This window comes from Globicephala melas, chromosome 16 (assembly GCF_963455315.2).
Source record: "Globicephala melas chromosome 16, mGloMel1.2, whole genome shotgun sequence".
NCBI classification, from domain to species: Eukaryota; Metazoa; Chordata; class Mammalia; order Artiodactyla; family Delphinidae; genus Globicephala; species Globicephala melas.
In genome coordinates, this window is record NC_083329.1 from 24189578 (window position 1) to 24203272 (window position 13695).

The 13695-nt window shown below is 38.1% G+C and overlaps 1 protein-coding gene across 1 annotated transcript in view; it reads right to left on the reverse strand.

Annotated features, from left to right (window-relative positions):
- CFAP58 (cilia and flagella associated protein 58) overlaps nucleotides 1–13695 on the reverse strand; it is a 111430-nt gene that overhangs the window by 55589 nt on the left and 42146 nt on the right. Inside the window, exons 12-15 of the mRNA XM_060286002.1 lie at nucleotides 13552–13692; nucleotides 12578–12801; nucleotides 10023–10134; nucleotides 7702–7806 (exon numbers count right to left, since the gene is read on the reverse strand). Coding sequence (XP_060141985.1) covers nucleotides 7702–7806; nucleotides 10023–10134; nucleotides 12578–12801; nucleotides 13552–13692 — 582 coding nt within the window. The remainder of the gene's footprint in view (nucleotides 1–7701; nucleotides 7807–10022; nucleotides 10135–12577; nucleotides 12802–13551; nucleotides 13693–13695) is intronic.

Sequence of the window (13695 nt, forward strand, 5' to 3'; positions counted from 1 at the left end):
GTTCTGATACTAAGAATTCCACCAAAAATCTTCCTAATTGCAAAACGTTCTGTTGTGAGTTTAGAGAACTTCTCTCATAATTTAATAAAACAGATGAAATTGAGAAACTGTCAAACCCCGTGGAGCACCCGGTGTTTCACCAAGATACCAAGGCTTGCTTGTCAGCAGATGCGCAAGCTCTGGAAGAAAACTCACAGCAGACCCAGGGCAGCCCAACCATCCAAAAGAAAGGTGAAATGAGAAACTGGACAAAGGGGAGTGAAGCAGGACATTAAACTTTGGAGACCTGGAAAAAAATGCTTTTTGGTTAATAATATTAACAATCATCACCATAATGTTAACTAAACACTCTGATCAACCTGTATGTGCACTTCCACTCAATTCTGTGGGTGGGTACTTATTGTCCCAGTTTATGGATGAGAAAACTACGGATTAGAATAAACAAGAAATTTCTGTTTATGGCATTATGGCATACTAAATAACCTGAAAACTAAAGTCCACAAAGCATTAGACTTGCTCAACAAAACAACACATCCTTTTAATCACAAAATGGAGTTTGCAAGTAGTTTGATCCTCAAATGTCAAAATCAAAGGGTGAACTGCGTATTAGAGCAGTAAATAGAAACTGCAGCGCTCCCTTGGGGGCTGTGACTGGGACAAATGGCTGGACTCGCTGAACAAGGGGCTTGGAGTTTAACGGCCATAAGAGGATAAAAGATGAGTTACTGAGCCTGCATGAAGTGGGTAGATAGTACTGAGACTCCTCCACATAAAGTTAGGAACTTAAAAGAGTTACAGCCTCAGTGTAAAGAGACAACAAAGAGAAATTCACCCACTGGGACAGGAAGACCACAAGGAAATCCAACTCTCTCTCCTGGGTTCTGCATGGGGAAAAAAATGCCTACCCTGAGAATTTGTATCCATGGGTCTTCTATCATAAGAGTTTAGAGTTCTAATATACATCAACCAGGTAGTCTAGAAAGCCCCAAAATGAGAATTTAACATAAACAATTATCCTAAGCAAGTGATATCTCTTACAGCATCCGACAGAAACAAATGAAAGGACATACCCTTAACCTGGACCATTTCCAAGTTCCATAAATAAAGCCTTTCTGAAAATGAGTTCATAATCCAAAATCCAACACAAACGGAAAAAGTCCACCATGAATGAAAGTCAGCAGTCACAGTAAACAATAGGAAAGACCTCCAAGACCTTCAAATAATAGAACAATCAGATAAAGACTCTAAAATAAATGTTTCAATTAATTGAAGACATAAAGAAAGGAATAAAAACATAAAAGATCAAGACACTATCAACAAAGACCAGTCATATGTGAAAAAGAAAATAAAAATTAAATTATTGAAAATAAAATCTCGATGGATTGGCTATTAGCAGATAAGCACACCTCAAGAGAGACTTAGTGAACAAGAAGATAAAGCTGAGAAAATGTAACACAATAAATAAAGAGAAGAAAAATATCAAAGAGGTCAGTAGATAAGAAAAAAAGAATGGGACAAAGTCCAACATACATCTAATAAGAGTTTCAGAAGGAGTGAAAATAGAAAGATAAAGGAGAGATTATTCAAAGACACAGTGTTAAAAAAAGAGACAAAAGGCCCAAAATGCAGTCACTTGTGTTAAGCCCACATCAACAAACTGAGACTTAATGCCTAACCCAATTGCAATTTCAGCCTTTCCTAGAAATGTAATCTCAACTGGTCAGTTTGAAATTACCCAGTCAGCACTGGTCATTCCTGGTCAGTGAGGAAATCTGCCTGACAGACCCCTGCTATACCCCAAAGGAAGGTGACCTTGCCTGAGACAACTCACTCTTTGCTAGTAACTTCCTTGTCCTGCCCCCTTCTGCCTATAAAAGTTTTCCATTTTGTACAGCTCTTTAGAGTTCCTTTCTAATTGCTAGATGGAATGTTGCCCAATTCATGAATTGTTGGAAAAATCCAATAATATCTTTAAAATTTACTCAGTTGAATTTTATTTTTTAACAACAGGAATCCTCAGGTTCAGGAAACACAATGAGTCCTAAGCATAGTAATTAAAACTAAATTCATACCAAATGCATTGTGCTGAAATTCCAGAACATGAAGGACAAAGAGAAACTCTAACAATCAAACAAAGAAAGGGCAGGATACTTAAAAAGGAGCAATAATAATTAGACTGACAGCAGACTCCTCAATAGCATCATTAAAAGCTAACACAGAGGACTAACATCTTCAAAGTACAAGTAGAAAACAGGGTTTCAACTTAACCATTTACAAGTAAGGCCAAAATAAATACATTTTCAGACAAGCAAAAGAGAGTGTTAGTCATTGAAAAATTTGTCATTTTAAGAACTATGAAAGGATGCACTTCAAGAAGAAGGGGATGGAACCTAGAGGTAAGAAACTGGAGAGGTGAAGAAACAGAAAACAAAGGAACTGGTAAATATTCTGGTGAATCTGAATAAATAATTCATAGACTCTATAAAATACTGATGATGATGACTAATACTGGGAAGACTGTAGGAGGTAAATGGAGTTAAAACATTCCAAGTCCCTGCACTGTTTGCAAGAAGGATAAGGATATTGATCAACTTTACATTTGTTTAGACTTGATGTCAACTATGCATGTTAAATTTTTAAGGAAATCAGAGAGAGACAGAATTACACTGAGCGCTGGTACTATTCAGCAAAAATAAATAAATACACCAGGAAAAGGAGAATAGGGAGTAATGAGGAGAGAGAAGTGAGTGGTGGAGGGAAAAAGAGGGAATAAAGAAAACTCAGTCCAAGAGAAAGCAGGAACACACTATTTTTGAGCATTAAAAAAAATATATCAGGGTAAATAGAAAATAAGAAGTAGAAATAACCCTAAAATTATCAATAAATATAAATAGACTAAACACACAAGTCAAAAAACAAAGATATCAGATTAGGTTTTTTTTTTATTACAAGAGACTCATTGAAATATAAGGACACCAAAAGTTTAAAAGTACAGAAAAATGATGCAAAAAAAACTGGTAAAGCTATATTAATATCACACAATTTTATAAGTAAAAGCATTAAGGATTAAGGAGGGTTCTTTCATAATATTAAAGGAACAATTCAACAGGAAGAAGTGTTAACTATAACCTTTTACTCACCTTGTGAACATAATCTAAAATGTACTTAAGGCCAAAAACTACAAGGAAAAATAGACAAATCTCCAAACTTTTTTTCTGTAATTAGGTAGACAAAAAAATTAGGAAAGGTATAGATTTGGACAATGCAATTAACAAGGTTGGTCTGACGAACATCATATAGACTCCCGAATCTTGAACATTTGGAGAATACATATCTTTTTCAAGCACCTAGGCATTGGTTATAAAAACTGACTATCAGCAGAAGCAAGAAGAACTACAATTCTGCAGCCTGTGGAACAAAAACCACATTCACAGAAAGACAGACAAGATGAAAAGGCAGAGGGCTATGTACCAGATGAAGGAACAAGATAAAACCCCAGAAAAACAACTAAATGAAGTGGAGATAGGCAACCTTCCAGAAAAAGAATTCAGAATAATGATAGTGAAGATGATCCAGGACCTCGAAAAATGAATGGAGGCAAAGATCGAGAAGATGCAAGAAATGTTTAACAAAGATCTAGAAGGATTAAAGAACAAACAAATGGAGATGAACAACACAATAACTGAAATGAAAACTACACTAGAAGGAATCAATAGCAGAATAACTAAGGCAGAAGAACGGATAAGTGACCCAGAAGACAGAATGGTGGAATTCACTGCTGCAGAACAGAATAAAGAAAAAAGAATGAAAAGAAATGAAGACAGCCTAAGAAACCTCTGGGACAACATTAAACACAACAACATTCACATGATACAGGTCCCAGAAGGAGAAGAGAGAGAGAAAGGACCGGAGAAAATATTTGAAGAGATTATAGTCAAAAACTTCCCTAACATGGGAAAGGAAATAGCCACCCAAGTCCAGGAAGCTCAGAGAGTCCCATACAGGATAAACCCAAGGAGAAACACGCCAAGACACATATTAATCAAATTGGCAAAAATTAAAGACAAAGAAAAATTATGGAAAGCAGCAAGGGAAAAACGAAAAATAACATACAAGGGAACTCCCATAAGGTTAACAGCTGATTTCTCAGCAGAAACTCTACAAGCCAGAAGGGAGTGGCATGATATACTTAAAGTGATGAAAGGGAAAAAAAAAAAAAAAGTGATGAAAGGGAAGAACCTACAACCAAGATTACTCTACCCGGCAAGGATTTCATTCAGATTCGATGGAGAAATCAAAAGCTTTACAGACAAGCAAAAGCTAAGAGAATTCAGCACCACCAAACCAGCTCTACAACAATTGCTAAAGGAACTTCTCTAACTGGGAAACACAAGAGAAGAAAAGGACCTACAAAAACAAACCCAAAACAATTAAGAAAATGGTCATAGGAACATACATATAGATAATTACCTTAAATGTGAATGAATTAAATGCTCCAACCAAAAGACACAGGCTTGCTGAATGGATATAAAAACAAGACCCATATATATGCTGTCTACAAGAGACCCACTTCAGACCTAGGGACACATTCAGACTGAAAGTGAGGGGATGGAAAAAGATATTCCATGCAGATGTAAGTCAAAAGATACCTGGAGTAGCAATACTCATATCAGATAAAATAGACTTTAAAATAAAGAATGTTACAAGAGACAAGGAAGGACACTACATAATGATCAAGGGATCAATCCAAGAAGAAGATATAACAATTATAAATATATATGCACCCAACATAGGAGCACCTCAATACATAAGGCAACTGCTAACAGCTATAAAAGAGGAAATCCACAGTAACAGAGTAATACTGGGGGACCTTAACACCTCACTTACACCAATGGACAGATCATCCAAACAGAAAATTAATAAAGAAGCCCAAGCTTTAAATGACACAACAGACCAGATACAGTTTACTGATATTTATAGGACATTCCATCCAAAAACAGCAGATTACACTTTCTTCTCAAGTGCGCATGGAACATTCTCCAGGATAAGTCATATCTTGGGTCACAAATCAAGCCTCAGTAAATTTAAGAAAACTGAAATCATATCAAGCATCTTTTCTGACCACAGTGCTATGAGATTAGAAATCAATTACAGGGAAAAAAACGTAAAAAACACTAACACATGGAAGCTAAACAATATATTACTAAATAACCAAGAGATCACTGAAGAAATCAAAGAGGAAATCAAAAAATACCTAGAGACAAATGACAATGAAAACGCCACGATCCAAAACCTATGGGATGCAGCAAAAGCAGTTCTAAGAGGCAAGTTTAGAGCTATACAAGCCTACCTCAGGAAACAAGAAAAATCTCCAACAATCTAACCTTAAACCTAAAGGAACTAGAGAAAGAAGAACAAACAAAATCCAAAGTTAGCAGAAGGAAAGAAATCATAAATATCAGAGCAGAAATAAATGAAATAGAAACAAAGAAAACAATAGCAAAGATCAATTAAAACTGACTATTTAGCTGGTCACAAAACAAGTCTCAAAGAATCAGTATAATACAGATCACAATGCAAAAAGTGAGAAATCAATAACTAAAAGATAACTTAAATACCTATATTTTTAGAAATTTAAATTTGTACTTTTAATTATCATAGGAGAAACAGTGGATATTTTTTAAGACTTACTCTCAAAATAGAAATAATTTTGAAAATAGAAAATATTTAGGACTAGATGAAAATGAAAATACCACATTTCAAAACCTGCGGGAAGAAATGAAAGTTTTTCAAGGACATTTTGTACCTGTAAATGCTTAGTTATATTAGAAAAGCAGGCTGAACATTAATGAGCTGAGCACCAACCTTAACCAGGTAGAAAAAGAACAGAATGAACCCAATGTATGGTTAATATTATGGGCTTTGGAATTAGAAATATAAGAATAATTGGTCATTTATTTGCTAAGCGTAATGCTAAGCTCTTTCAATCCTCCTTTCAACATGCCTTTTATTTTTAACATTTTGCCAATTTTATTTCATCCATCCTCCATCTCCATAACCATGTGTCTCCGATCCCTTCCCCCTTTCTTCATTTCTTTGCTGGAAAATTCTAAAATAAACCCCAGACTATGTATCATTTCATCTGTAAATACTTCAATGCATCTCTCTTATAAAAAGGCTTTTTTTTTCTTTTTACAAAACATAACCATTAACACTCCTACTACACCTTATATAATCAACACTAATTTCTTAATTTCATCCAACACACATCCCATGTTAAGATTTCATTGACTGTAGAGAAAATAATGAACAGAGACACAGACCTTCCATGAGGCCAGCCACACGGAGGGCCCAGGCAAAAGAGGGAGCTACTGTTGTTGGTACATGATAAACGGTGACCGAGGACATTGAGGTGTCATGCTTTCCCCGTGTGGGGATTGAATGAGAGTGATGAAACCTGAGACTATGACTGAGGGCAGCTAAAATGAAGGGGGATAAATGAATTCTTTTGGCCCAATTACATGCTAGTTTCTGTGCTGGCTGTAGAGTGAAGCCATGCTCTTCCTTTCACTGAATTACTCAGTTTCGTAGGGAGCTACTGAAGTTAAATGGTTACACTACTGGGAACAAGTAGCCTTATATTCTAGAATTCTCTACCAAGTGCTGGTTAATTTTATTACCGGGGAGAATCACAGGCTTTCCCCACACTGGAGTGCCCTCAGAAATCAGGGATATTGGCCAGGAGCAAAGTATAGGAGCTCTCTCCCCACATCTGGGGAGTTAGGACCCAGGCAGCCCAGGAGCATCTGTGTGAGTGCACGAAATAGGACAAGGTATCATGTCAAAGATGGAGATCCTGAGCCATTAGTCTTGCACATGCTTAATGTCCCAACAACATCCCTTTTCATAGGTTCTATATTGTCCCATAATACAGATCAAGAACCTCAGGTGCAGAGAAGTTAACCTCACACAGCTACAGATTGGCAGAGGCAGGATTCCAACCCAGGCCACCTAACACCAGAGCTTATATTCTTTATCGACACCAAACTCCTGAGGTTCATCATCCTCATCCGCTGATTGGGGATGACAACCTCCAACCCCAGAACTGTGAAGAGGAATTGAGACAAGGAGATAAAGCCACCAGCACAGTATCTGGCACGATGATGATAATGGTGATGAAGGAAATGATGGTGGTGACAACTGGCACTTGCAAAGATACAGGCCCACAAGGCTGTTACCATTGTTAATTGCTCCAGAATAACTTACTGCATAAAATCCTCAAAAAGATACCTTTCCTTCCATTTCACTCTCACAAACCTTCAAGAGGACATTTGCGCTCTATGTGAAAGCTAGTTTTCAAAGTCAAAATCATGGGATTTCACATTATATGAAGATATGAAGAAAAGTATTTAAAAGAATCTAACAAATAAAACTGCAGAGCAGCGGGGAGCTCACATTACCCAATGCAGTAAGTGTAGCCTTGAACTTAATTTTCTAGAATTCTTGAAATATCGGTGATGGCAGCATAAAAGACCAATTAATCAGATTGTTTGTTCTCTGTGTGTGAGTCCCTGTTGCCATCTACAGTTAAAAATGGGGCATGCAACACTGCCAAATAACTAATTCTGAAAACATTGTCCTGGAGATGATGGTGCTAAGAAAATATACTTGTTCGATGAGTACAGACAATGGAAATGCTACCTGAAGGAGCAGCTCTTTTTCAACCACCTCTTCTGTCTTGCTGATGAGACGCTTCTGCAGGGTATGAATTTTCTGTATCAGCTCAAAGGTACTGGGGTCACTGGCCTACTCGAGGGGAGCAAAATAAAGCAGCTGAAATTATCAGTTTCAAAGCACTGAGGTCCCTATGTAAAATAATTATTGTTCTGTTAAAATCTATTGCAAAGATGTAGACCCAATACAGAAAGAATTAGAACCAAAAAAATAAAAAGTACAACAGATGAGACAGTCATCAAAACAGACTGATGTTTGGCTCTAGTTAGCCAATAAACGGAAAGTGAGTATGCTTATTCCACCAGGGGAAATAATAACAACAGCGGCAATAATGGTAGCTCCTGGGCCAGATACCTGGTTCTCTGCCGCCATCTGGACACTATGCTAAGTGTTTTTCATACATTATCAAATTTTAGTCACATGACAGCCCTACTAGACAGTATTATCTTCCCCTTTTACAGATAAGGCAACTGAGGCTCAGAGGGGGTCATTTACCCACACCGATAAAGGTCAGAGCTGGATTCAAGTCCAGATATGCCTGGCTCCAAAGCCTGGGCTTCTTAATTACTATGCTCTGAGGTTTTCCCTACCATCATTTCTGTTTCCATAGGAATGAGACAGGGTTCCCTAATTCATTCGTTTTCAGGATTCTCCTTTCATAATTGTCAACAAGAAGATTCATTACAGCCTATGACGGGGAAAGTTTCTAGGATGTGGACATCTGCTAATAATTGGCAGCAGAACAGGACCATGGCATTTAGCTCTCAAACGGCATTATCAATCCGTAAGGCTCTGATGCGCCTTCAATAGCTATCTGTGTACAATTCAAACAAGATCTACAGTTATATATTGATAATTTGTCCTCTAGACGTTGAACCAAAGCTTTACTTTCAACTGTACTGACATTCTGAATTAATCTAGCAGCTAAATATTTTCAACTACCTCCCAGAGTCTCTTTTCTAATTTTTTTAACAGATATTGACATGGAATTGGAAACTTTAAAGATCTGCTTGAAAACACATGGAATAAACTAATGTGACAGTAAATGAATTTAAAATTTTCAGCTCCTTAGAAAAAGTATAGATACAGGTATATGTATAACTGAATCACTTTGCTGTACACCTGAAACTAACACAACATTGTTAATCAACTGTACTCCAATTAAAAAAAAAAGTGCAACAATCAAAGCTACCACAAAAATAAATTAATTAAATTAAATTAAATTTTCAGCTCCACTTCTCCAACTGCATCCATGTTATTGTTATTTAGTAAGCTACTCCACTCTTGGCATCTGAAGAGGAATAAATGAGGGTCCAAAAGAGGTGGGGGGAGATATTCCATTGACTATGACTTTGCTTAAGAAATACTAAGCAGTGCCAACCGATATCCATATTTTGGAAGTAGATTTGGCACACATTCACTTGGCAAGACTGGATGTCGTTAAAACTCAGACCTCGTGTTTACATAACAATTTATAATGCATTATCCTTAATGCTTTCTTCATTTAAAGGAAAAAGTGAAAATAGAAAACAAAAACCTACTTGGCTGTTTTTCCCCCTTGCCCTGCTCTTTCTTATATCACATACTTCTATTCTCCCAACACCCTAATTGTTCACTTAGTCAAAGCCCCTTCTGGCACCCACATTGCTGGGTACAACTAAAGGAGGTGGGCATCTTTTTCTTGAATAAGCAGAGCTTGTCTGTTACTGTTATCTGCTGGTGGAAATGTCTATCAGGAGGTCATAAAATAAAATATGAGGTTTATTATCCATCACCTACCAATGGGACTTTGACTGTGTTCCCAGATCCTAAAAGAAGGAGTTTGACTAACACAATGCTAGTTCTTTGAAAAGAGGGCAAGTTCACAAAAGCCCTATTTTCTTTGGGAAATAAAAGGGTGCAAAGGCCAATTGAAAGATGGCGAAGACGCTGGTAGCCAGCGCAGCTGAAGGCAATTAACCATCCAAGACAAACAGGTAGCCGCAAAATAGCTGGTTGACCAAACACTGCTTAAACAACAACAAAAAATAATAATAATCAATGTCAATTGGTGAGGCCAGTTCACAGCTTTCACTGGGTCTTCTTTAGGCAGAAAGGATTTTGTCCAAGACTTTTAAAAACAAAACCCAAATCTGGAACAATCCAATTTACATTTGATCTAGCCTTGGATTTTAGGTGACAATGGCATAGTATGAAATAAAAACATGCTTCTTATTGTGCTTTAGGTAAGAAGACAAGCAGGTTAGAAGGAGGTTTGGGGGTGGGAGGAAGGTTCCCCCGAATGTTACCTCGAGCTTTCTCCATCTGTGCACATTCATGGGGTTCTCCAGTTCCTCCTCCAGGGCTCGGCATCTTGTCCTCTCCTTCAGGAATTCCCTTTGCGTGTGAAAAAGCTCCTGCCTGAATAAGACAAACTTTCTTTTGCAAAGAAGTTCTCCACCCATTTGAATATCCTTTACGTGCGCACTCCATCTTATACAAAAAGCTGGGATCAGAGAGACTTCAGGACCTCTGAGACTAGCCTCCTAATCTGCGCAAGACACAGATGATATCAATTCTTGCAGAGTGCAAACTTCAGCTTTAGCTTTACAAAAAAAAAAGTACCAGAGCTTCAGAATTATGATTCTGGATACCCAAGGAATTTTAGAAGTATATGGAAAGAAGAGGGAGGAGGTAAATTATGAGGATTTCAATATATTGTTCAATGTGTCTAAACGTCTCCTACAGTAGCAGAAAACAAGCCACATTCCACCATGAGGTATGGCATCTGAATACAAGAGACTGAGGCTCAGGTGAGAACCTGACATCAATTAGGGCAGCGCATCACCACCCTGATGGCATACGGAATCACCTGGGGAACTTTAACAACATACCTTTGCCTGGACCCAACCCCCAAAGGGATTCTGCTTTAATTGGTCTAGGATGCAGTTTGGGTTTCATAGATTTTTTAAGTCCTGCTGGTAATTCTAATGTGTAGCCAGCATTGAAAAACACCAAATTAGAAGTGATCTTTTCTCTCATGTTCCGCAACTACACAGATGGCTGAAAAAGTCCCGAAGAACTAGCTCTGGCTCAAACATACTTCTAAAATCTGTAGGAATCTCTAGTTAATAGGTAACGGGCTACAGCCATCCACAGTATCCAGTGAGCTGGCTGCCACCCTATTGAAAGAGAAGCTCTGCTGGGAGGTGGAGAAGAGGCAAGCACTCGTGTTGACACGGGCAAGAGGATATTATTATCTGTCCTCATCTGCTGCGTGTGTGGCAGATTACTAATACTAAGCCATCTCTTTTACTTAATTGCTTCATTTAAACCAATAATACAACTTCCCCTCATTAGCAAGACAAACCATTAGAATTAACTGCATAATGTTCACTCAACAGGGAGCTCAAGCTGCTTAGAATTAAAACCATATTTTTAACACTACGATTTTCTAGAGTGTCATCAGTAGCGAAGGGCAAGTTAGCTACTATTATTGATGGCTTCTTTTGTACCAGACTCTGTGCTAGGCATATTACGTTCCTTTTCGTGTTTAATTTTAACTGCAAGCCTTAAGCTCAGATAAGTGATTTGCCCAAGGTCACACAGCTTGTAGGTGACAAGTCTGAGATTGGAATTCACGCCTGCTCGCCTCCAATATTTTTATTGTCTTCCCATTATAAAGAAAGGTAAAATCTATTATCAACAAACCAGCAATGTTGACTGAGAATGGGTAGAATTTGGTCCTTTGTGTATATAATAAAAATAACACATGGCTGGCAAGTTTAGTGATGGTCTTGGAGATCATTCAATAGCTACTTAGAATGAACCCATTTGTCTCCAAAATGTCAATGGTAGCATCTCTGGATAGTAAACTTATGAGAGATTTTCTAATCGCATCTTCATCATTTTTCTGCATGCCCCATGTTTTCTACAATGTATCTGTACTACTTTCATCGTCTGAAATATGAGCAACTCTTAAAAAGAAAAAATAGAGTATTGATCTATCCAAGATGGTGGCAACTTCCCTTGCTCTTCCTGAACATATTCACTGCATTTAAATACCAAAACTATCTAATTCAATTAATTTAAGAAGTAGATCCAAACTGTGTCCTTGTCCCGAGGTGGGCAAGGATACTGTTCATCTACAAGTCTGCGGAGAATAAGATAGCTACTGTGAAAACACCAGACCTATTATGTGGTTTCCTGCAATTGCCTATATGGAATATGGTGATGTTTTCCCAAAGGGAAAGTAGATCTTGTATACTGTAAGATTTAAAGCAAAGAGAAGGCACACTAAGCTCAAATGAAAGCCGCAGAAGATAAATCAAGAGTGAGATGTAAAATCTGGCCGCCTTCTAAGGAAACACAGTTTTCAAACAGTGTAAAATTAAATTTTTCCCCTCTTTTCATTCTGCATGTAATTCCAAGAAAAAGACGTGCAGACGTTACCAGGATTCAATTTAAATATTGATGCTCCATTTCTTGCATACTGCCTTATTAAAGAAATTCTAAAAATCTCACTGGGGGAATTTTTTTCTGAGTTGTAACTAGTTTGTGGTTATGATTTGACTTGAAATTTCTTTTTCTAAATCCAGAATAAAGTTTTCAAAAAATCCTTTTGCACTTGCTTATGTTCCCCTGAAAGGAAACCAGTTCATTTTTTGTGACATAGAATGGGCACGATATAGATTCTGGATTATGGAAAAGTTGTTCTCATTATCTGCTAATCATTTCAACATAAAAAAAATTATTTTATGCAACTTGATAAAGACCTTCAATGACCAACAGGAGGAACACAAGGTAATTTCAGGAGCTCCTCACAGAGTGCTGTGTGCTCAGCTCCCAGGGGGTCTTCTATTACCTGAGTTCGTCAACATTAGCCACACTCCTGGCAAGAATCCCCTTTTCCCAGCGAAGCTTCTTGATCTCAAGTTTGAGGATTCTCATGTCCTCCAACCTCTGGTTGTACTGGCTCTCGCCTTTATTCAGCACGGACTGCTGGATCTTGATCTTCTCGTAGAGCAAAGCCAACTCATCATTGCGACGGACTAGCTGTGACCCAAGGATATCTCTCTCGCTGATGACCTACAAAGGTAGGGAAGGGCACGGCCACCAGGGGACAAAAAGTCCCACGTTTCATCATGGCAGCAGCATTCAGTCTGTCAATGAACACCCATCCAATGGCCACATGTGCTAGGCACCCAGTGGGTGAGGCCCTGGAAATAGTCTGCTAGACAACCAACACTGGACTCCTCCCATGACAGTTGGTAGCCTTGTTGGAAAGAGTACAACAAATAATCCATAATAATAATAATACAATAATCCTTGGCCCATGCCTGTTTGCTTGGTTGGTTTTCTCCAACACATTATAAGTGTTTAAATTTGAATGCCTTTAGGGTGAGCTAACTCTTGCCAAGTTCTACTATTCCTTACTGTCTTGCATTAGCCAATGTCTCTTTTTCTTAACCTGCCAGATCTCTGAAAGCATGTAAGTTTCTAACCTCCAAATTATGTAATTATTCATTGTAATTATACACGGGCAATTATATTATGCTGGAATGTAAGCTCCCTGAGGACAGGGACCTTATTTTCTTGTTGGTCAGTGTATTCCCCAGAGTCTAGAGGAGTGGCTGACACATAGTAAGTGCTCATAAACAGGAGCTGAATAAATGAATGAATATTTCATAATTAATCAACAGAAGGTGGGTCTCTGGGGCTGTTCTTCTGATAGACTGAAGGGAAGAGCTTAGAAAAGAATGAGGGTTTGTGAAGAGTTGCATCAAACAGTTGTGTCTGCTGATAAGGTCTGCAGGTCTGGTGAGGAGATGTTCTTACCTGGTCTAACTCCTTCTTCTGTCTCAGCCTCTCCCCATCAGCCTCGGCAATGATTCGCAGGAGTTTTCTCTCTTCGGCTTCCTGCTTTTCAATGAAGTGTTTGGTCTCCAATGCTTGTTGTCTCAGCTTCTGCAGCTCAGCCTG